Raw genomic sequence first — 23,536 nt, 5'->3', positions numbered from 1 at the left:
CACACACACACATGTTATTTTTTGATCTTACATGAAACACACTCGCTGACACTTTATGTTCAAACACAGCACTACATTTTATATCACTAGAACCTTTTTTTTTTTTTTTTCTGAACAGGATCACATGTGTCCCAGGCTGGCCTTGAATTCATATATACTTACACAGCAGAGAATGACCTTGAATTCCTGATCCTCCTGCTCTACCTCCCAAGTGCTGGGATCACAGGCATGCAGCACTACAGCCAACTCAAGTTACTAGGGATTGAACACAAGGCCTTCCACATGCTGGGCAGGAGCTCTGCTGTTGAGCCATATCCCAGTCCATTATAGCTCCTTAGAGACCTCAAAAGAGCATGGCCTGGTAGTCGTGGGAGTACATCTCTAATCCAAGAAGGAGAGAAGAAAATCCGAGTTCTAAGCCACCCTCCACTACAATTTGGAAGCAGCCTGGCTACATGAGACCCTCTTTCAAAACAAAACAAAACCAAAATATGGGCCAGCAAGATTGCTCAAAGTATAAAAAGGCTCTTGCCACCAAGCCTGACAAGCTGAGCTCGATCCCCAGGACCTGCATCTAATAGAAGGAGAGAACCAACTCCCACAAGTTATCCTCTGATCGCCACACATGCATCACTGCATAAGCACACTGATACACACACACACACACACACACACACACACACACACACACACAGACTAAATAAATTTAAAACAATTTTTTAAACAAAATAGAAAAAAGCTCTCAAAACACTGTTATCCCTCATTCAGTAAAATTAGTAAGTAATTGATAGATACTAATCATGTTGACATTACAGATATTAAGTCACAGATAACAGAGTAAGGTGATTTAATGATTAGCATCTTTGAAACTTACCTCAAATCACTAATTTTTCCTCCAGTTGAGTACTATAAATTCTTAAAGAAATCTACCATTTAGCTACCTTTATTATGAGATGCTCAAAATGTTTTCCTATATTGGAGCCATTACAAGTCAACACAATGATTAATACCTGCCCTGCTTAAGTAGTTGGTAAAGATTCAAATGCGATAACATTACTTACTAAAAAGGACATTTATTAGATCAAAGATAACCGAGAACTAGGAAGTGAGAAATCCACCAGTCCCTTTCGGCTGAGCCAGGGGTAAGCAATATCCCAGCAGTCTTCAACTAGACTTGTCTGTCATCTGGATTTGGGAAATGCCCTGATTTCCATGAAACATTAAGAATCACACTAGTCCATCAATATCCAATGCAGGCTACTCTACTATATAAATATCACTACCAGATTCAACCTGGTAAGACCTCTATTGAAAAGAGAATGGGGGAGGGCGGTAATATGTGGGGAGAGAGCACACCTTTACGTTCCTTGAAATAGCCCTCTGTGGAATTCTGTTCAGTCATTCTTTCTTTCTTTCTTTCTTTCTTTTTTTTTTTAATTTATTTTATGTGCATTCGCGTAAAGGCGTCAGATCCCCTGGAATTGGAGCCCCAGACAGCTGTGAGCTGCCGTGTGGGTGCTGGGAACCAAAGCCAGGTCCTCGGGAACAGCAGCCAGTGCTCTCAACTGCTGAGCATCTCTCCAGCCCCAGTCATCCTTTCAATGTAGCATAATTACTCCCATGAGTTTTGGCTCCAATAGAATAGGCAGATGAAGTAAAAGCTTCTAGAAATTTCCTTCAAGTATTTCTTCTTTCATCTGATGACCAAAAAATACATAATGCCATTCTACTCTATCTCTATAAACCTGAATTCTTCAGACAATGTAATCAGAATCTCGTATTTTGAAATTCTGAAGCTGGCCACAGTGGCACACACCTTTAATCTCAGCCTTAGGGAGGCAGAGGCAGCCAGATCTCTGTGAATTTGAGGCCAGCCTGGTCTACAGAGTGAGATCCAGGACAGCAAGGGCTACATAGTGAGATACTGTCTCAAGAAAACACACACACACACACACACACACACACACACACAAGAAAGTAAGTAAATTAAAAAAAAATAGAAAGAAAGAAAGAAAGAAAAAAAAAAAAAAAAAAAAAAATAGAAAGAAAGAAAGAAAGAAAGAAAGAAAGAAAGAAAGAAAGAAAGAAAGAAAGAAAGACAGACAGACAGACCTATCCTGGAGGAGCCCTGCTATCCCAGCATTCCAAAGGCTGAGGCAAGAGGATCTCTGAGTTTAAGGCCAGTCTGATCTACATATTAAGCTCCAAGACAGTCAGGGCTACATAGAAAGACCCTGTCTTAAAACAAAAATACTGCCTCCCCAAATCCCAAGTATGGTACTCACTACTTTTTACTAGAATTATCTTCATCATAAATATGAAAAGTCTTCTAGTAAGAGCAATTCCTGAGTGATTCACTTGGAGATTCTTCTCTGAGGCATAAAGCGGTAATATGAATATATTTTGGTTTTTAAATTCCCTTCAATACTTTCTCCTCATTTCTTGGTACCTTCTTTCTAAATGAACTTCTGTCCTCTTCTCAGGGATGACACCCAGCTAGGAGAAGCGGTGAGAAGTGTTTCTTCACCAAACAGAATTACTTCAGCTGCCATGTGATTGAACTGCACAGCATCAGACATACTTCACTCTCAGTCCAAAGTTAGGAACCCTAAAGTTACGTAGGTCCATGTACCCTCACAGGAAAATGATAAACAAAACCTAAGGGCAGTTTCAGGGATACACTTTGGATAAGCTATTGCAGTTGCCTTTGGGTACTTAAAAATCTATCAAGAAGCCGGGTGGTGGTGCACACCTTTAATCCCAGCCCTCGGGAGGCAGAGGCAGGCAGATCTCTGTGAGTTCGAGGCCAGCCTGGGCTATAGAGTTCCAGGCCAGGGTCCAAAGCTACACAGAGAAACCCTGTCTTGAAAAACCAAAAAAAATAGAAAAATTAAAAAAAATCTATCAGGAAGTAGGCTCAGCTGGTGGAATGCCTGGCTGCCATGAATGAGGCCCTGAGCACCACACAAACAAGGTGTGATGGCATATGCTTTATCTAACACCTGAACCCAGCACTGGGGAGATGGGGGCAGGAGGATCAGAAATTCAAGGTCATAGGAAATTTGAAGCTAACTTACGCTATGTGAGAATCTCTCTCTCTCTCTCTCTCTCTCTCTCTCTCTCTCTCTCTCTCTCTCCAACACATGAGAAGGAAAGGAATGAAGGAAGGTAGAAGAGAGGGCTGGAAGAAAACAGGCAGGCAGGCAAATATCAAGAAGTACTCCCTCCTCGACTGGGAAGTGAACCTTACAACCTGTCAACTGTAGAGCACTTGCTTAGCACATCTGAGACCCTGAACATCGCATGGCCCCACCCCTGCCAAAGCAGGGACAAGGCTATCATAAACTGGTGCTCAGTAAGCACAGCTCTATTAAGTGACGGCTCGGGACATCCAGCTGTTACAACAGTCAGTATCCTCTACGGTTGTGAATTCAGTTAAGACGATGAAAAACTTTATCCACGATAAACTGAGTCTGCTTATCCTCAAAGGACAGTCCGATTTCCCACATCATTCATCCAGTTCAAGGAATTATGAATGCCTCATAATGACAGAATCTCAAATTTACATTAGGATTTATCTATTCAAAACCTTCCATGCAGCCCTATAAAGATATAATTATATGAAGATCATGTTATCAGTGCTTGAGTTGGTTTATCAATAGCAGAGACAAATTTGTATTGAACAGTACACTTAACTGACCAGTTTCTTCTGATAAACATTTCCAAGACAACTGCCTGAGATTACAGATTTAAAAATGCCCATGAAACAAAATGAAAGTCATTAGTTCCCACATAAATCAAAACTAAGTCTAGCCAGATATGGTGGTGGCACACCCTTTAATCCCAGCACTGGGAGAGGCAGAGGTGAGAGGATCTCTGAGTTGAAGGCCAGCCTGATATACACATTGAGTTTTAGGCCAGCCAAGATGATGAAGTGAAACTCTCTCTCGAAAAACAACAACCAGGCATGGTGGCACATACCTTTAACCCCAGCACTTGGGAGGCAGAGGCAAGATTTCTCTGTGAGTTGGAGACCAGCCTACTCTACAGAGCAAGTTCCAGGACAGCCAGAACTAAATAGAGAGACCCTGTTCAGAAAAAAATAAAATTAAATTTAAAAAACTAAGTTTGACTTCACTGTAGCTTTTCCCAAAAATACATAACAACGCTGATTAACTACTGTATACCACAATGACTACAATTAACATGGAATTTAAAAATTGCTAAAACAGCAGACTCTAGTAAGTGTCCAAACCACGAATCAAAAGTATGCAAGGTGGGCCAGCTCAGTGGGTAAAGGCACTTGCTGCCGAATCTACCTGAGTTTGACCCCACAGGATCCATGTGGTAGAAGGAGAGAACTGACTTACGAAAGTTGTCCTCTGACCTACACATTGGCACCATGGTACCCATTCAGGAGCGCGCACGCGCACGTGTGTGTACACACACACACATACACACACACACACACACACACACACACACACAAGTAAATAATAAAAACTGAAAAGTGTGAGATAGGGTATATCAAAGTCAATTAATAGTTTGATTTAGCCATTCCACTAAGTATTCATGTCAAACATCATGTTGTACCCCATAACAACAAATTTGTCAGCTAAAGACAACGAAGATTTACTTAGCAGTCTCCTTTCTTCCTTGACCGATACTTTCATTTCTTACCTCCCAGTCTTGCTTATTCTCAAGCTGAATTATACCTGTCCTTCAAAAGACATTCAAGTCCACCCCCTCTGTCATAGTTCTCCAATGACACCAATGCAACCATATCTTCCTCTCTAAAACCAAAACCACATATTCGCTGTCCTCACTTGGCTGCCATGCACTACATAACCTTTCTGTGAATCACTGACTTCATAGAGACATTATAGGGCAGTTCCATTAAGAAACATGTTGCTAGCCAGGCAGTGGTGGTGCACGCCTATAATCCCACTCAGGAGGTAGAGGCAGGCAGATTTCTGAGTTCAAGACCAGCCTGGTCTACAGACCGAGTTCCAAGACAGCCAGGGCTACACAGAGAAATCTTGTCTCAAAAAAAGAAATCATGTTGCTGGGGTGGGGATGAAAGGGTGTTTGTTGCTTGTAATCCAATAACAGGAGGCTTAGGCAGGAAGTTCTTGAGCTCAAAACTAGCCAGCGCTATCTACATAAGAGGAAGTAAATAAGTAAATACTTTAAGACAGTTCAGTGGCAGACACTGCTTGCCTAGTGTGTATAAAGGCCTGCTTCAGTCCTCAAGACCACGACGCACTTTAGTTTATCTACATAGACTGCAAAGGTTGCACAAGCATGAAAACCACTTAACTCTTCTCAGAACTTGTTCCATACCTAAGCAATGCGTGGTGACTGCTCATTTTTCCTTGTTTGCCTTGTCTTCCTTGAGAACAAGAACCACACATGCTTTCTCCTCACCTCAGGGCGTCCATCCTGTCTACACAGACAGAACCACACATGCTTTCTCCTCACCTCAGGGCGTCCGTCCTGTCTACACAGACAGCATTTTGTTAAACACTGATAAGCTTCAATTTACAAGTCAGGCCTGACAAGCAATAAATCAGAGTAAAAAGACAAACAAAGATCATCCATGCATCTAACTAAGGCTTAGGAAAAATACCTAAAAAGCTTTCAAATCATTCCTTTGAAATAAAGACTTGAGGTAATCAAAAGAAAAAGACATTTAGAGTATGTCTTCTCACTCTGAAAGGCAACTCGGTGAATGCACACTTACACATCCAAAGGCTAAAGCCGTAATGTTTTAACAAGGCATCAATCACTTTCAATAACATGTCACCAGTTTTACACACACAGTGGCTGGATTCCATACTCCTTCTCTGTAGTGAGAGTTCTAGTATCTGCCGGAAAAAGTAAGACATACATTCTTTCCCAAACTGAAACATGGCAGACAGCACATCGGCATACAGTGAAGACAGTCAGTGAAACCAGTCGGCATGAGATGAAGCTAATTATGAAGCTGGAGGTGGAACAAACAGAAAAGGAAACGTCTTAGCTGCCTCAACAGCACAACTTTTAAGTGAAGTCCTTATTCACTGGACTCCATTTGTGCTTCTAAAAAATAAGATAGAGACACAAACTTAGTAGGCCTACTCCTAAGAGTGCATTCAAAGCCGGGCAGTGGCGCACACCACTAATCCCAGCACTTGGGAGGCAGAGGCAGGCGGATCTCTGTGAGTTCTGAGGCCAGCCTGATCTGAATAGAGTTCCAGGACAGCCAGAACAACATGGTAAGACCCTGATGCAAAAAGCATCAAACAGAAAGAGTGTATTCAAGATACCATAAATATAAAATAAAGTGTAACACAGCCACCGGTTTTAAGAAGGAACCTCGACACCCCCCCCCGCCCCCAGAAAAAGAACTATAATTGGACAAAGACAATTAGTCAAATGTATGACTAACATTCACTTTCCAGTCTCTTCACAGTAACTACAATCCAACCCAAAGGAGCTTCTGGTTTGGGGTTGCTCGCACTGGCTAGCATGCTGCAGAAGCGTCTTCCTCTCTTCCTATTGGCTGACAGCCTGGCAGAAGCGAGTGAGAACCAATTTTATAGCAGAGGGAAGCAGTCCCCAACATTGTGTCCTGTATTTTTTTTTTTTTTCCTGAACAGAAAGAATGAAGGGGTGGGCTTGGAAAGCGGAGCTAAAGACACTGGCAGCGTGACATCTAAAATAAACTAAGCTGAAACAGTACGTCTTGCTTTCTTCCTAAAGCCATTTCCTTCAATAGCAACAGGGAGCGCAGCCGGTCTGCAAGTCATTAGTCCACCGCTATTTTCACTTTCACAAGTACCCGGGAACCACGGAAGAACAACATCTCCCTCTTCCCTGTTAACCTTCCAAACCTCCTCTTTCCGTACTTCCAACACCACCTCCTAGGGAGTCCTCCCCGGCAATCCGCTATTTTGTCTCACGGAGGATGCGGAAGGGGGAGGATCCGGTTGAGAAGTGGTGGGGGGAAAAAAGAGAGAGAGAGAGGAAGGTGAGCCGCAACCACGAAAAGAGTACGCGGGGGATAGGTCATCGCGGAAAGGAGGCGAGGAAGAGTCCTGCGAGCAAACTGAGCAGAGACTCAGCGGAGAAATCACCGAGGAAGACAAAAAAAAAAAAAAAGATGGGGGGTGGTGTTCAAGAGCGGAAGCGAAATGAGGGGCAGGTCGGACGCGCCGCGGAAATGCGGGCTAGGCAGGAGCGACCGACCCGGGCCCTGGCGCCGAGCATCTGCGGCCAGTGCCAGGGGACAGCGGGCAGCAGGCGGCGAGGACACCGGTGTCAGGGGGATCGGGGGTGTGCAGGCAGCTGACGACCCCGCTCCCAGCCTTCGCGGCCGGTCGGGACGCACGGGGCTCTTACCGGTAGTTTGGGGCTGACCTCGCCCTTACAGAAGTGGCAGAAGAAACGGTGCGCGGCGACAGCGGAGCCCGCGTCCGCCCCGGCCGCCGAGGCCTCCGCCATGTTTCGCCGCCGCCGCCGCCGCGGATGTCCGTCCGAAAGGGCGGCCGGCGGTCCCTCCCCAGGCCGCTACCTCCCGGGTCTGCGGTCGCCGCCGCCGCCGTCGCCGCCTCCTCTGTGCGGCCGGCCGCTCCTGGACCCGCAGGGGTCACGTGAGCCCGCCCGGCCCCGAGAGGCCCGCCCGCCAGCGGCCGCGCGACCCGAGGCCCGCCTCCCGGCTCCAAAGGCGGAGGAGGGGCCGCCCGCCGCCACCTCAGACAGCCCCTGGCCGGTCCTCCAGCCTGCCACCGAGAGGAAAGAAAGAGCGCCCCCCCCCAACCCCCGGGAACCACCGACACTGCCGGCTAGAGCGGTCCGTCTTCTGACCCTTTTCCGCGTCCGCCTGGATGGCGCTCGCCTTTCCAGGAGGGGTGGTGGGCCGCCCCTGGGCTTAGGCTGCCGGTCTCCGGAGGATATCGTTGGGAGCTTCTAAATTAGCACTGACCCTGAGGTTAGTGGGGGGAAAAAAAAACACGCCACCGGAATGTGGAGGCCCTGAGTCAGGGCCGAGAAACGAAGTTCGGAACAGGAACTTGCATGAAGGGAAGGGAGCCAAGGCGCCTTGGAAATGCTTTTCAAGGATGGCAACTGACCTAGGGATGTTTCTCCAAAGACGGGTGGATAAATGAAATAGTCTCCCCTGCGACAACTTGGCAAGAGGGACAAAGACTTAGAGGTACTAAAGCGCTGGAGAAATAGATGAATAATGGCAGCTTGTGATAGGGAGGTAATTTGTACATCAACTACATGCATTTCTGCTTGTTTCCCATGTGTCAAGGTGTAGAAATTTAATATGGTTCTCAAGGGAACAGAACTCCTTCCTAATTGAAACATCCTGTTGAGAAGCTCTTCTGTACTTCCTGGCTTCTAAATTGTGGTTTCTGGCTTGGGAATGATACTTTGTACTCCCACAGAGCCGTGAACCTTAGTTATTTGTATCTATGACAGATTGCAAGTCATTTGCATTCCCCTCCCTCGTTTTTTTTTTTTAGAGGTCTCACACTCTGGACCAAGTTTGCTTCGTATTTATTATGTAGCCCAGGTGGGCTTTGAATTTATGACAGTCCTCCTTGCTTTAGTGGTGGGATTACAAATGTGAGTCACCACACCCAGATAAATCCAGTCTTTACAGAATATTGAAACCACATGTAATCCCGTAAAAATAAATAGGACATCGTGGGAAATGGCACTTTTTTTGAGACAGGGTCTCATGTAGCCAGGCTGGCCTTGAACTCAATATGTAACCTTGAACCCCTGACCTACCTCCACCTCTCAAATGCTAGAACTACAGGCATGCACCGCCATACCTGGATTTAGAAAATATATTTGATGTCTAGTTTTCCAGTCTTTTGTTTTGATGAGTGGGTGTGTCACCCACCAGAGTCTCTCCGTCTAACACAGCCTGGCTTTGAACCAACACTTTGTACCCCAGGTTGGCCTGGAACTATTGATTCTTTTTGGTTTTTCAAGACAGAGTTTCTCTGTGTAGCTTTGGAGCCTATCCTGGAACTCACTCTGTAGACCAGGCTGGCCTCGAGCTCACAGAGATCCGCCTGCCTCTTCCTCCCAAGTGCTGGGATTAAAGGCGAGCGCCACCACCGCCCGGCTATTGATTCTTTTGATTCTGCCTCCTGAGTGCTATGCTAGAATTACAGGCAGTGTACACCATCATACCCAGCCGCTGCAATTACTTCTGTTACAACACATTACAAACAATTTTATGCTAGTTATATTGTGCGAAGTCATTTTAAATATTTGCATAATATATGCTCATATTTGGTTATACAATAATATATTGATAGATGCTGGGCTGTTTTAGTATGTCTGTGCCAGTATTATGAAGAGAACTAATGGCATGGTTTTTTTTGTTTGTTTGTTTTTTAAATTTCCTTGGAACAGAGGATCCCAAATTAAAATATTAAAGCAAACATATGCAAGATTTTAAGATTTTTATGTGTATTGTCAAGTTGCCCTTCAGAAGAAAAAAAAATGTGAATTATATTGTTGTTCTTTCCCAGTTCTGAGGCTCTCGGGCACAATGACTCAAGCAGAAATTAAACTGTGCTCTTTATTGCTGCAAGAGCATTTTGGTGAGATTGTAGAAAAAATTGGTGTCCACCTAATCAGAACCGGCAGCCAGCCTCTTAGAGTGATTGCCCATGACACAGGAACATCACTGGACCAGGTATGTTAGATGATACCAGTTTGCTCTCTTGAACTTCTTCATTTCCTTCAGCCACTTTTCAGCAGTGATACTCCTTCCCCTGGAAACTAGAAGTAAAGAAAGCCTGCCCTGTGATCAGAATCACTGTGGGGTGGGGTGGGGTGGGGTGGGGTGGGGTGTTGTACTTAGGCCCCGGCATACTGCTTCTCAGGGTGTTCCTAGCTCGTCTTGGTTGTGTAAGTGATTTTTGTCATTCCCATACCATACTGGTTTATTCACAGGAAGCCTCCTAATCTAGTACTGCCTTTAAGGAATAAAAATGATAGGAGAAACAGGTCAATTGTGGTGTGGAAGATGTCCGTCACGATCCTGGCTCAGTTGATAGAGTGAATACATAGAATATATAGCATGTAGGATCTCCTGGTTTGCGCTCCACTACTTCATAAAACAGGGTATGGTTGATTTGTGTTTATGATCCCAGCACTTGAGAGGAGGAAGCTCAGAAATACAAGGTCAACCTCAGCTACATAACAGTATAAGGCTGCCTTGGGCTCCATGAGACCCTGATCCAAAACAGAAAACTAGAAGATAGAGATCAAGGTTAACATGAACATCATAGCAAGGAATTCTCTTGATTTCTTCCATTGACATGTGATTCTCATTAACTACATTAACACAAAGAGGAAGTAAGATTCCATATGCAGTCAAGTCAAATTCAGTCCCTGTCCCGTCATGGCAGGAACTGGCCCAGATGGCTGCCACAACAGATTCTGCTGCTCATGGGCTCTGGGTCCCCTGTCCTGGGACCTGGGGATAAGTTTGGCTGCAGACATTGAACTGTAGACTCAGGAGTCCTTGGGGCAGACCAGAGGCAGGTCCTGTTCAGATGGGCCTGTGTTGTTTCAAAGCAGACCTAGTTGCTTTTTAAAAAGATTCAGGCCGGCGGTGGTGGCCCACGCCTTTAATCCCAGCACTTGGGAGGCAGAGGCAGGCGGATCTCTGTGAGTTCGAGGCCAGCCTGGCTACCAAGTAAGTTCCAGGAAAAGCACAAAGCTACACAGAGAAACCCTGTCTCGAAAAATTAAAAAAAAAAAGGTTCAGAAGGCTAGTTTTCTGACGGTTACTAAGCTGTCAGGGGTGGGCGGTATTCAGCAGTAATGAGCTAAATAGCTCCAGGTCTTTCTTCTCTTTCTTTCGGGTCCTGTCTAGGTGAAAAAGGCCCTTTGTGTCCTCATCCACCACAACCTGGTGATCTATCGTGTGCATAAACGCAGTGTGGTGGAGTATGAAGCCCAGTGCAGCCGAGTACTGCGGATGCTGAGGTACCCCCGGTACATCTACACAACCAAAACGCTGTACAGGGACAGTGGAGAGCTGATTGTGGAGGAGCTCCTGTTGAACGGCAAGATGACAATGTCAGCTGTCGTGAAGAAAGTCGCGGACCGACTCACGGAGACCATGGAGGGTCAGTACTGGACCTACAGCTCTTAGCAAAGCGTAGACTGTCTGGTTCTTGGGCCACCTCACCTGCCGCTTTCCCCTGTCGTACAGATGGCAAGACCATGGACTATGCCGAGGTCTCAACTGCGTTTGTGCGACTGGCAGATACCCACTTTGTACAGCGCTGTCCCCTGGTTCCTGCCACTGACAGTTCTGACCCTGGGCCACCACCACCTGCCCCGACCCTTGTCATTAATGAAAAGGACATGTACCTAGTTCCTAAACTGAGCTTGATAGGTAAGGAATTTTCATCCAGAAACTGTGATTTGCCCTAATTGTGGATTCTTCTTCACTGATTGTTATGTGAAGGAACTTCTGATTGTTTACCAGTTATTGCTGTGTGCCTGCCAGTCATTGTAGTATGTAATAATAGAAAACCATGATCCCTTCCCAGAAGACATCATCACACAGATATGTTACACACTGTGACAAGGACTACGGAGAAGCTAGGTACGGAGGAATGGATTTATGCAGTGGGTGAAGGCTTACGTTTTTCTGAGAAAGGGGAATTTGATCTGGATCTTAATGAAGAAGTAGGACCTACCCAGTGAGGTGATAGAAGCTGGGTATTTTGAAGACTAGTGTGTAGTAAGAAAAAGAAATGGAACATCAGAGAAAGTGAAAGGTCAGTGTAGAAGCTAGGCGAGCAAGGTCCAGAGAAGCTTGAGAGAAGGCTAGAGAGTGGAGGGACTAGGCTAACAAGGCATTGTAGAGTCTGTTCTTTAACCTAAGTGCAAAGGGAGACACGACATGATCTGACTTACACTGTAAATTGTCTAATAAAGGCTGAAAGGGTAGGGCAAGGGTAAATAGAGACAGACTAGTGAGAGGTAGATAAAGAAGCCATAAGAAGACCAGTATCAAGAGTGCCTTCTGTGTGTCTGGTTTGCACCCATGGGAGCATGATGGTGCCATTCACTGAGAGGAAGTGGAGGAGGAGAATTTTCTTTTTTTGGGTGGGGGTGGGGGGGTGAGATTTTCCTTTTTTTTTTTTTGAATAATTTATTTTTATCTTATGCACATGTATGTCTGTGTGAGGGTGTCAGATCCCCTGGAACAGAAGTTACAGACGATTGTGAGCTGCCATATGGGTGCTGGGAGTTGAACCCATGTCCTCTGGAAGAACAGCCAGTACTCTTAACCATTGTGCCAGTGCTCTCCAGGCCCAGATTTTTTTATTTTTTTTTTTTTTTTTTTTTTTTTTGGTTTTTTGTTTTTTCAAGAGAGGTTCTCACTATGTAGCTCTGGCTGTCCTGGAACTCGCTCTGTAAACCAGGCTGCTGGTCTGGAACTCAGAGATTCACCTGCCTCTGCCTCCCCAGTGCTGGGATTACCCAACTTCAAGACTCTGGATTTGTTTAAACATACTGAGTTTTAGATGATCCCCTCATTGACTTGTTTTTATAGCTCCTCAGCCTCCTACACAGCTCTAACTTGAGGCAGCTACAAATATCTTGGGATGAAGAAGCACTGGCTTCCTTTCCTGTCACCATATGATACATAGTCTAACTGTTCAATGTTTTATTCGGCAGGAAAAGGTAAGAGGAGGAGATCATCTGACGAGGATGCTGCTGGAGAGCCCAAGGCCAAGAAACCAAAATACACAGATCACAAAGAGGTAATGGAGCTTCCTGATTAGCAGTCAGAGCAGCCCAGAGACAGCCCTCAGATAATGAGTTCCAACAGAACCTAAATGTTCTGGCTGAGGAGGAGTAGGATTATGAACGTCAGTAAATGTTGGTCAGGAATAGACCTGTAGAAACGAATGCTGTCACTATCTCTGCCCACTTCTCCCTGCCCCCTTTTTACTAAGATCAGGGAGAACTGAGAGTGGGAGGGACTTTGTGGAAAGAATGTTCCATTCCCTTCTGAGGCTTAACTTATTTCACTGAGTAATGGTGCTAACTTATGCAAAAGAGGAAACAGGGCTGGATGTGGTGCTGCATCCCTTTAGCCCCAACACTCAGGATGCAGAGGCAGGAGAATCTCTCTGAGTCCAAGGTCAGCCTGATCTACGTAGTGAGTTCCAGGCCAGCCAAGGCTACATGGGAGACCTTGTCTCCAAAAAAAAAGCTGGACAGTGGTGGTGGTGCACACCTTTAATCCCAACACTGGCTAGCAGAGACAGGAGGAAATCTGTGAGTTCAAGGTCAGCCTGGTCTACAGAGCAAGCCCCCAGACAGCCAAGAAACCCTGTCTTAGAGACAGACACTTTGGCCAGGGGTGTAGCCCAGTTGGTAGATAGCTTGCCTGGCATGCATGAGGCCCTGGGTTTGATTCTCCAGTACCAAATAAAGCCAGAAGTGGTGGTAACCAGTGTGATAACCCATGCCTTTAATTGCAGCACCTGGAAGGCAGGGACTAGCAGATCCTCAGCCATCCCTGCCTTATTCCTTTGAAGCATGTTCTCTCCCTGAACCTGGAGATTGTGGGATTGGGGTTTTTTGTTTGTCTGTTTTTCTTGGGCTTCAAGCCCCAACAATCCTTTTCCCTTACAGTGCTGACATCAGGCATCTAGGAGTTCATGTCTAGCTTGTTATGTGGGTGCTGGGATTCAAACTCGGGTCCTTATGGTTTTACAACAAATGCTTTTATCTACTGGGCCATCTCTCCAGCCCCAGGACTATCGTCTTCTGTCAGCGCTTCTCCAGTACTCTTCTCAGTGGTCTCCCTTCTTGCATCCTTACCGTGTAGTGGCCAGAATTACTTTTTAGTTAGATGTAGTGGTAAATGCCTGTAATCCTAACACTTGGGAGGTAGAGAAAGGAAGATTCAGAGTTCATGGTCACCCTCAATTATGTGGTAAGTTTGGTGCTAACCTCAGCTACATGTGACCCTGTCTAAAAAAAGAAAGCCAAGCTAAGGACTATTAAAATCTGCAAATGTGATCTACAAATGTTAATCTTCAGGCTATGAATATGGCCCAACCCAAAATCACAGTAGGGTCCCTGGGGCTCACCAGCCATCCTGCCTCAAAAAGTCTAGAAAAAAGTCTTAACAGTTAAGAGCACCTCTTACTCTTCCAGAGGACCAGAGCTTGATTCCTAGCACCATGTCTGTAATTCCAGCTCCCAGAGATCAGCACCTTCTGCTACCTCAGCCCCCCAACACACACACACACACATACCCACACCCACACGGCAGACACACACACACACAACACACACACACAGCAGACACACATACATAACATAAACTAAACAAAGAAATCTTGAGGGACTAGAGAGAGAGTTCAGCAGTTAAGGGCACTTGCTCTTGTAGAGGACCCAGGTTTGGTTCCCAGCACCCACACAGCAGCTTAAAACTATCTGTAACTCAGTCCCAGGGGATCTAATATTGTCTTTGGGGTTTCACAGGCACCAGGCATGCACTTGGTACAGATACATACATGTAGACAACCACACATAAAGTCAAAATAAACCTTTTTTTTTTTTTTTTTAAGTAAGACAGTTTGCCAGGCATGGTGGCACACTCCTTTAATCCCAGCACTCAGGAGACAGAGGCGGGCAGATCTCTGTGAGTTCGAGGCCAGCCTGGTCTACATAGTAAGTTTCAGGACAGCCAGGGCTATGTAGAGACTGTCTCAAATTAAAAAGTAGACATTTAGCTGAGCGTGGTATCACAAAGCTCTAGCCCCTGTACTTAGGAGGTAAGTTGAGAAAATGTTCAATTATGCCACATACTTCAAAAAAGTCAAAGATCAGGACTGGGAAGTATGTCCTGAGCTTAGCCACAAGGAGGTCCTTGAGGGCAGTGGTGGGACTGGGACGCCCGGAACTGAAATCTCCATGCAGACGTGGACATGGTGGAGCTGGCAAAGCCAGAGGGGAGTATAGCGAGGATGGCCAGCTGTGGCCCAGGGGAGGGAGGAAGGAAGCCAGCCTCAGGTTGGAGGGGTGCTTTAGAGGCTTGGCAGCGTAAAAGCTGGTGAGAAGAAAGCAGTACGGGAAGGCCGCACGTTTAGAGGCCAGGAACAAATGGGATCTGGATCAGGAGGAGCATCGTGGCCATTGCCCGTAGGGAAAAGGACGAGCATTTTCTGGGAGAGGGAAGAAGAAAAGGAGGTGGGAAGATGTTTGCACAAAGTTGAGTGAGTTCTGGCTTCTGTGTCCCCAATGAAACAAGGAGGAAGTCACCTGCAGAGAGTCAGGGAGGTGTTCCATGAGAGATTTGAGGGAACGGAGGAAGCTAACAGGGAGGAGGAGGAGGAAGACGAGTTCAGAGAACTTGAGGTTAGGATTTGTCAGGGCACACTGATCCACTCTTGAACTCTCCTTCTCTAAGCCATTTAATTGCCACAGTAGATCAGAACCAGTGGGACTTTCAGGTCTCCTCGGAAACTGCAGCGTCTCCAGTGTTCCTACCTGATCTTTCTCCCTCAGCCCATTCCAGATGACGGGATTTATTGGCAAGTCAACCTTGACAGGTTCCACCAGCACTTCCGGGACCAAGCAATCGTGAGCGCCGTTGCAAACCGAATGGACCAGGTAATGTCTACGTGGGTCAGCCAGTGTTCAGCAGAGAATAAGGCCGATCATTCAGCTGGCTGTCAGATGTGGCCACCTGCTCAGAGGCGGCAACAGTGAGTTCTGAATTCTAGTTTATTTTTCAGACAAGCAGCGAGATTGTGCGGACAATGCTCCGGATGAGTGAGATCACCACTCCCTCGAGTGCCCCGTTTACCCAGCCACTGTCCTCCAACGAGGTATGCTTCAGTTTTCCCTTTTTTGGTTTTTGTTTTGCTGTGATTGGGGTTTGGTTTTGGCCTTTCTATGTAGCCCTGGCTGTCCTTAAAATGACAGATATCCACCTGCCTCTGCTTCCCAGTGCTGAGCTCAGCGGTCTGAATCACCACCCTGAGTTAGCCTCCTGATTTTGTGCATAGCTTTCTGATCCATGTAGGTATCACAGTTATTGGACATAGCTTACGGGGTTATGTGGATGCCTGTGCCTTGGGGGAAAGGGAGTGTCTGTTGTTTGGAGTGGGGCAAGGATTTCTTGGAAATGGTAAGCACCGAAGTGTTTGGCCACTTAGGATCCAATTTTTTAAAATGTTAAGCCATGGGGGCTGGAGAGATGGCTCAGTGGTTGAGAGCACTGGCTGCTCTTCCAGAGGACCCAGGATGAATTCTCAGCACACACAAGGCCGCTCACAACAGTCTAATTCAGAGGGATCTTACTCCCTCTTCTGGCTTCCTTGGGCACTGCACACACATGGTATACTTATATTCATGCAGGCAAAACGTGTATATACACATAAAGAAATTTTTAAATAAAACCAGGCGTGGTGGCACATGCCTTTAATCCCAGCACTCAGGAGGCAGAGGCAGGTAGATATCTGAGAGTTCAAGGCCAACCTGGTCTACAAAGCAAGTTCTACGACAGCCAGGGCTACACAGAGAAACCCTGTCTTAAAAAAAAAAATAAAAAAAAAAATCTCCAAAAAAATTGTTAAGCCATTATTATAGTGAAATATCTGTCACTAAAACAATTATTTCTAATTGTTTTAAGACTCTAGCAGCCAGGTGTGCTGGCACATGCCTGACTCCTACCTAGTCAAAAGGCTGCTGAGGATTGCTTGAGCTCAGGAATTCAAAGCTAGGCTGGAGAGCAGCAGGGAAGGCTGTCTTACAACATATATATATATATATATATATATATATATATATATATATGGATTCTGATGAAAGCCTTGGCATTTGAAACACCACATTTCTATTACTTTTATAATTATACTTACTTAAATGTTGTTACTATACTTTACATTGTTTCTAAGTTTTTTGTAGTTGGTTGATTTGTTTAAGACAGAGTCTCTGCTGACCTGGCACTTGCTCTGTAGACCAGGCTGGCCTCTGTCTCCCCAGTGCTATGATTAAAGGCCCTACCTTTCTGAGTTCTTGAGCCTCAGTTTTAGCTTCCAGAGTCAGGAGCCTCCTCCAGGATGGAAGGTTTAACCTTGGAGCTATGCTGCACAGCAGCCCAGTCTTCCTGCCCAGCCTCTGGGACAGCTGGTATTGGGTCCACACCACCGTATCTGGTTGTCGTTGAATTTCTTATCACTGGAGTGTTGTTATCACTGGGTTGTTTCTTGTTTTACTGTTTATGTCAGGTCTGACTGTGTAGCACCGGCTGTTTAGAACACGCTCTGTAGCCCAGGCTGGCCCCAGACTCAGAGATCCGCCTGCCTCTGCCTCCCGAGTTCTGGATTAAAGGCCTGCATCCCTCTTGGCCTTTGTTTTACTCTTATAAACAATGATATATGAATATTTTTAGGCATTTTTATGTTTTTGAAACTTGAAATTAGGACCTCTGGTTTCAGTCATGTTAACAGTTCTGCATTCCCAGGCCCCAGTTCCAACATCCCCTTCTGTTCCACAGATCTTCAGGTCCCTGCCTGTTGGCTATAACATCTCTAAGCAAGTCCTCGATCAGTACCTCACGCTGCTGGCAGACGACCCAGTAAGTCTGCCCACCCTTGGTCTGTTTATAATCTGTCTCTGCCACTGAGTCCCAATATTCTCCTGTAGCCATCTTGTCTACTTAGCCATCCCAGACACAGTCCCCGTCATCCAGCCGGAGCTGCCTGCTTCGGACTCTTGGCAGGATTTGCTCCATGGGAAAGGCCAGTTAACGCCGCTCACTCTCTCTCTAACAGCTAGAGTTTATTGGAAAGTCTGGCGACAGCGGAGGAGGGATGTTTGTCATCAGTATCCTTCCAAGTTGTCTGTTCTGTCAGGACCCCCGAGTTAGGAAGCAGAAGGGTGACCTCGGAAAGATTGTCTTGTTTTATTGTTGAAACAGTCTCACGTAGCCCAGGCTGGTCTTGAACTCACTGTGTAGCCTAGATGTTAGCACCGAACCCCAATCCTCCTGCCTCCACCTCCCAAGTGCTGGGATTAGAGGCGTGTGCCTCTACCACAGTAAAGGATGTTGTCAACGCCTAATTGAATAACTGTCCATCAGTTTTCTGTGACTTCTCAGTGAGTTATGTTAATGAAAAGAAAGAGAGCCTGGGGCTGTCGTTGCTCTGTAGCATCTCACTCAACACTGTGATCCCCGGCCCTGCGGCAGAGAGAGAGGGGAGGTGGTGGAGCTGAGGCAGAGAGCTGGGGAAGGGGAGGAGGTGGGGAAAGCGAGATGCTGGTAAGCGCTTACAGTCGGAGCAGTTTGGAGGCTGAGGCAGAAAGTCGAATGATCAAAGTCAGTCTGGGCTACATAGCAAGACCCTGTCTCAAAAAAAGAAAAAAAGAGGGGCTGGAGAGATGGCTCAGTGGTTAAGAGCACTGGCTGCTCTTCCAGGGGACCCAGGTTCAATTCCCAGCACCCACATGGCAGCTCACAACTGTCTGTTACTCCAAGATCTGACACTGTCACACATACAGGCAAAACACCAATGCATATAAAATAAAAATAAAAAATAAGCTTACTTAAGCAAAACCCTTACAAATGTTAATATGCTTATATATCATACACGAAATGTGAAAAGCAAATTATTATTTAATTTTTAGTTATAAATTAGGAATTTAGTCATGAAACTAAGGTCATAATGATGAGGCCAAAACGTTACTGACTGCCCTTAATCCTCTACATCAAGACCTCCATAAGGCATTAGCATCCCTAGCCACTGCAACTCTGGAGTCTGTCATCCAGGAGAGGTAAGAGGGGTCACTGATTGGGGCTTGGTTCAGACACTTCCTATCCACACCCCACTGAACAGGTAATTTGGTTTTTATGCATACCCTTCCACACTTGGTCTCATCTTTCCAGGAGTGCTATTCTTCCCTATAGAGCTAAGTCCTAACTAGGCAAATGAACCAGCCACCATACGCTCTGTAATACAAGAACTGTGGCACTCAAAGGAGTCGCCATTTGGTGACAAGTTATGATTAATAGTGCCGTCACCAACTTCTGGGCTGTGGAAGAACTCCGATTGCTGTTCCTCTCTGCTCCTGCCCCCACATATGGGATAGTTTGTCCACACTCTGGGACTGGGAGCTAAAGTATACCTCATGCTGCTTTGTCCCTTCCCAGATTCGGGTCTCGCTGTGCCAGAATATTCCGTCTGGTATTGCAGAAGAAACATCTGGAGCAGAAGCAGGTGGAGGACTTTGCCATGATTCCCGCAAAGGAGGCAAAGGATATGCTGTACAAGATGCTCTCAGAGAACTTCATGTCACTCCAGGTAGCCACAGCTTTAGAAGTGCCGAACAGCAAGCTGGCCGCAACAGGAGAACATCCTGGGGAAGTTACTCTGGGTCCTCAGAGATACTGCAGCCACTTCTGAAACAGAAAAGAAAGACTGACACAGACAGCAAACCATGAAGGCTCATAGAGAGTTTAACCGGCCTAGTAAGAGAGACAGACAACACACCAAGAAATCAGCTCACAGCTATAACTTTCCTGCCCTTTCCAGCCCCCAGCCCATAATTCCTGACCTGAGAGCCTTAAATCCTTAATAGAGTAACTCATTCAGCATACCTTAGGTCTTTGTAAAACTATGTTGGGGACCCTTTGAGGACCATCGTTTTCATATCTGTAAAATGGTGGTGGGTTGTGGGAGTCTAGGAGACCAGCTCCGACCAGCTCCACCTTTCAACGGGTTTTTGGGTGGAGGAGAGAGGAATGAGGAAGTATTAGGTAGAAAGATAGACCTAGACGATGAGGAGAAAGACAGATGCAGGATAGAAGGGCTTGAGTCGATACCCAACAGCCCCGAGCTTTACTCAAAAGGGGTTTCTATAATATGCTGAGGGGAGAGGCAAAAGACCTCCTCCTTGCTAGATCAAAGCACACCACACAGCCAAGCGTAGACCCTTCCAAATACCTGGTAACCACGCCTGTGGTCAAATCATCTCTTTATGCAGCCCTGCTGGGTAAAGCAAACTCACATTCTCTGACCTTGAGTAATTTGGGCATCCACAGTGGATGATGATATAAGAGCAATGTGGTTTGGACCAACTGTGGTAGTGTGTACCTATAATCTGGTACTCAGTAAGGCTGGAGGATTAAAAATTTGAAGCCAGCATAGGCTACACAGTATCACATTGTCTCAATTATTAATAAATTAGGTCTATTATGAAAATCAAATGCAGAGTTTGCATATGTAGAGTTTACTCAGTAAATATTAATTGCCTGCCCTTTCATTCAGAATGCTGTAGAAAAAATGGAAAGCCAGGCAGCCTGCTTCATGTGACTGATTATGTCATAAACATAATCACTTCTGATTGGCTAGGAAAGAAAGAAGTATCAGTAAACATGAGGGCTGACAGTGCTAGATGGATGGGTGTTTACTTCGCCATTTCCAAAGAACAGTTTCTCTTTATTTCTGTGGACAAACAGGAAATTCCTAAGACGCCAGACCACGCCCCGTCCAGGACCTTCTATCTGTACACTGTGAACGTGCTGTCAGCTGCCAGGATGTTGCTGCACAGGTGCTACAAGGTAACCGTGCCAGTTCCTCCCCGAGCTCTCACACAGCAGTGCCTTCCCCTCCCGTGCCCGCTCCACAGTGCTTAAACAGAACCGGTCACATGTCTAGTCTGTCTTCTCTTTCCTCAGAGCATAGCCAACTTGATAGAGAGGCGGCAGTTTGAAACGAAAGAGAACAAGTGAGTGCCTTCTCCGGTGAACTGTTTACACTTCTCTTTCCCTCTCTGTCAGAGAGAGCTTGTTTTTTGTACTGTGTTTTCCACTGAACCGATAACTAAAACATTTCGAGAATACATGGTGTCCGTTCTCCTGGTACCTGTGGGCCCAACACTTCCTCATTTACATTTTTCAAGGTCCAAAGCCTGAGGGAAAACTTGCTGTCAAGATGGTAACAGTAGCCCAGGACACACTATAGTTGCACTGAGTCCTAGGTTTGGCTTGGCATAACCATGCCTTAGTTTACACTTGTTGACTATACCCCCAATTAAATAATTTTGCAAATTTATGAGGCATGTGCTTGACCCCAGAGTTTAAGTGCAACTGAGGAGCAATAAATGTTTCGGGAACAAAGTTATATTTGTGGCTAAGTTATGAACAGTGTCTTTAAATGAAACATGGAAAAGAAGGAACTGGGTCTCTGGGCTAGGAGACAAGAGGATCTCAGAGTTAAGAAACATACCTTAAAGCTGGTCTCTCTGCTAGGCGGCTGCTAGAAAAGTCTCAGAGGGTAGAGGCCATCATTGCGTCCATGCAGGCCACGGGTGCAGAGGAGGTGCAGCTGCAGGAGATCGAGGAGATGATCACAGCCCCTGAACGGCAGCAGCTGGAGACGCTGAAACGCAACGTTAACAAGTGAGTGGTGGGAATTCAGACTGTACTGGCGATGCCTCTCAAACCATCGGCCTCACAGCCTGCTCTCCAATTTAATGAGCAAACCCAAGTGCAGCAGCATCTTTCCTAGCCTAATTAAAAGACTTGAACCTACCAGGTGTGGTAGAGCATGTCTTTAATTCCAGCACTCGGAAGGCATGGATCTCTATGAGTTTGAGGCCAGCCTGGTCTACATAGTGAATTCCAGGACAGCCAGGACTATAGAGAGAGACCTTGTCTCCAAAAAAAGTATTGAGCCTGTCTGTTTTTGTAGGTCAGCAGTTCTGAGGCCGTCTTGCTTCTTTTCTGTACTCTGTCATTCACCAAGTACTGAGAATTTTACTTCAGCCTCAAGTCTGGCATTTCATCTTGGTCCTTCATCTCCTCTTGCTGAGAGCTTTGCAATAACTTCATCCTGCAAACCACGTGTCACAGTGCTGTGTGTGTGTGTGTGTGTGTGTTCGTTCTGGGACTCCAGCCTCAGGTGCTCACACTTGGATGGCAGGCAATTTCCCCTCTGGCCCATCTTCCCAACCCTCAGGTTATTTATTGTCTTTAAAGTGATTGAGAGCATCACTCTTGTAGTTGAAATGATTTATTGGCTTCCTTGCTCGTGTGTGAGGTAGTTCATCCTTTGACTTGGAAGGAGTTTTACACTTTGACTACAGGTCTCATATAGTCATCCTTGCCTTGACCTGATTCTGTCACTTCCACCATCTCCACCTCCAAAGTGCTGGAATTACAAGTGTATACACCACACTGGCTGAGATGAGTTATTGATTTATTTTTTACAGTATAAAATCCAAATTCATTGCTGTGCCATGAGGCCTTTCATAGTTTTATAGCGGTGTATTCCATCTTCATTTCCTTTTACTTTAACAGGGATTGTGTAAATTTATTACTTCTGGTGATTTTTTTTATGGATACCTAGAGACTTTCTGTGTCATTTGTGAATAGTTTTATTTCTCTCTTTTCAATCTGGATTCCGTTTTTTGTTTTTCTTTTTTTTTTTTAACTGGCCTAATTGCCTTGATAGCACCTCCAGTAGAAGGTTGTAAAGGACATCTTGGCTTTGTTCCTGATCTAAGGGAGGAAAGCTGAATTTTTCACCATTAAGTATGGAGTTAACTGTGGCTTTGTTTTCCTTGTTGGTTTTATCAGATGGGGGAAGGTCCTTACTCTTCCTGATTAACACAGCTCTTCGCCTTCCTTCCGGTTTTAAAGCACACGACCTTAACTCTGCTCTTCCATAGAAGTGCTGTTCTTCCCATGTTTGCAAGTGAAGCTTTAAGTTCTCCCAGGACAGAAGCTGTCTTTGTAGCCCAGCAGCTCCACAGTGCCTGACAAGGGAGAAGTGTGAATGCGAGAAGGCTCTCCTGGTTCTCTCTCTTTCCACACACCAGGATAAACAACAAGCCAATCTGCCTGGCCACACCCGGCCCAGCCTCTAATCTTGAGTATGCTGATGAGCATTAACCCCAGGCAAATGCTTTCACTTTTTCACTCAGGTTGGATGCCAGTGAGATCCAGGTCGATGAAACCATCTTCTTGCTGGAGTCGTACATCGAGAGCACCATGAAGAGACTGTGAGCCTGAAGAAGCAGTGCTGGAATCAAACTCTGGGCTTTCACGTGTCAGTCAGCTGCTGTACCATTGCGCGCCATCCCCAGCCAGAAACCAGCATCCTTCTCAAAAGATCTAGGAGACGGAAAAAAGAGAAGAAGGTGGTGCTTGAATGAATTCTTTGCAATGAGAGAAGTTGCAGATTCTTTTTAGGTTTTTCAAGACACTTTCTCTGTGTAGTCCTGGCTGTCCTGGAACTCACTCTGTAGCCCAGGCTGACCTGGAACTCATGGCGTCCGAGCCTCTGCTCCAGTCTTCCCTACTGCTCGTGATAACCATGACTCTGGCATATCTTGTAAAATTTAATAGACTCACGCCCATATTCTCCTCTCATCAGATCATCACAGGGGGAAGAACCTGAAATAAATAAGATTAATCATAAATGGTATGTATCAGTTCTTATCAGGAAATCCTCGAGGGGCCAGCAAG

General features: G+C 45.9%; 2 protein-coding genes and 1 non-coding gene across 5 annotated transcripts in view; 2 read left to right on the top strand and 1 right to left on the bottom strand.

The window, feature by feature from the left end:
* Window positions 1-7,635, bottom strand: part of Rnf115 (ring finger protein 115) — a 68,135-nt gene extending 60,500 nt beyond the window's left edge. The window contains exon 1 of the mRNA XM_028854118.2: window positions 7,384-7,635. Coding sequence (XP_028709951.1) covers window positions 7,384-7,485 — 102 coding nt within the window. The 5' untranslated portion in view covers window positions 7,486-7,635. The remainder of the gene's footprint in view (window positions 1-7,383) is intronic.
* Window positions 7,636-7,739: 104 nt separating this feature from the next.
* On the top strand, window positions 7,740-23,490 carry Polr3c (RNA polymerase III subunit C). 3 transcript variants are annotated; one of them, XM_028854116.2, is made up of 15 exons: window positions 7,740-7,972; window positions 9,540-9,706; window positions 10,895-11,150; window positions 11,237-11,422; window positions 12,718-12,803; window positions 15,568-15,672; window positions 15,798-15,890; window positions 17,564-17,644; window positions 17,841-17,892; window positions 18,780-18,840; window positions 19,217-19,367; window positions 20,525-20,626; window positions 20,744-20,793; window positions 21,317-21,466; window positions 22,993-23,490. In XM_028854116.2, the coding sequence occupies exons 2-15, from the start codon at window positions 9,560-9,562 to the stop codon at window positions 23,072-23,074; spliced, it is 1,602 nt and encodes a 533-aa protein (XP_028709949.1). In that variant the 5' UTR covers window positions 7,740-7,972; window positions 9,540-9,559; the 3' UTR covers window positions 23,075-23,490. The 3 variants fall into 3 exon arrangements, with proteins under 3 accessions (XP_028709949.1, XP_028709950.1, XP_028709948.1); XM_028854117.2 differs by having other exon boundaries at window positions 7,740-8,138; XM_028854115.2 differs by having other exon boundaries at window positions 7,740-8,197.
* On the top strand, window positions 10,385-10,520 carry LOC114680935. Its single transcript, XR_003732838.1, has one exon. It is a non-coding gene; the product is annotated as a small nucleolar RNA SNORA5 (small nucleolar RNA).
* Window positions 23,491-23,536: the final 46 nt, after the last annotated feature.

The sequence above is a fragment of the Peromyscus leucopus genome, chromosome 6 (assembly GCF_004664715.2).
Source record: "Peromyscus leucopus breed LL Stock chromosome 6, UCI_PerLeu_2.1, whole genome shotgun sequence".
Taxonomy (NCBI): domain Eukaryota; kingdom Metazoa; phylum Chordata; class Mammalia; order Rodentia; family Cricetidae; genus Peromyscus; species Peromyscus leucopus.
The sequence above is the reverse complement of the archived record's forward strand: the minus strand, read 5'-3'. Positions and strand labels throughout refer to the sequence as shown.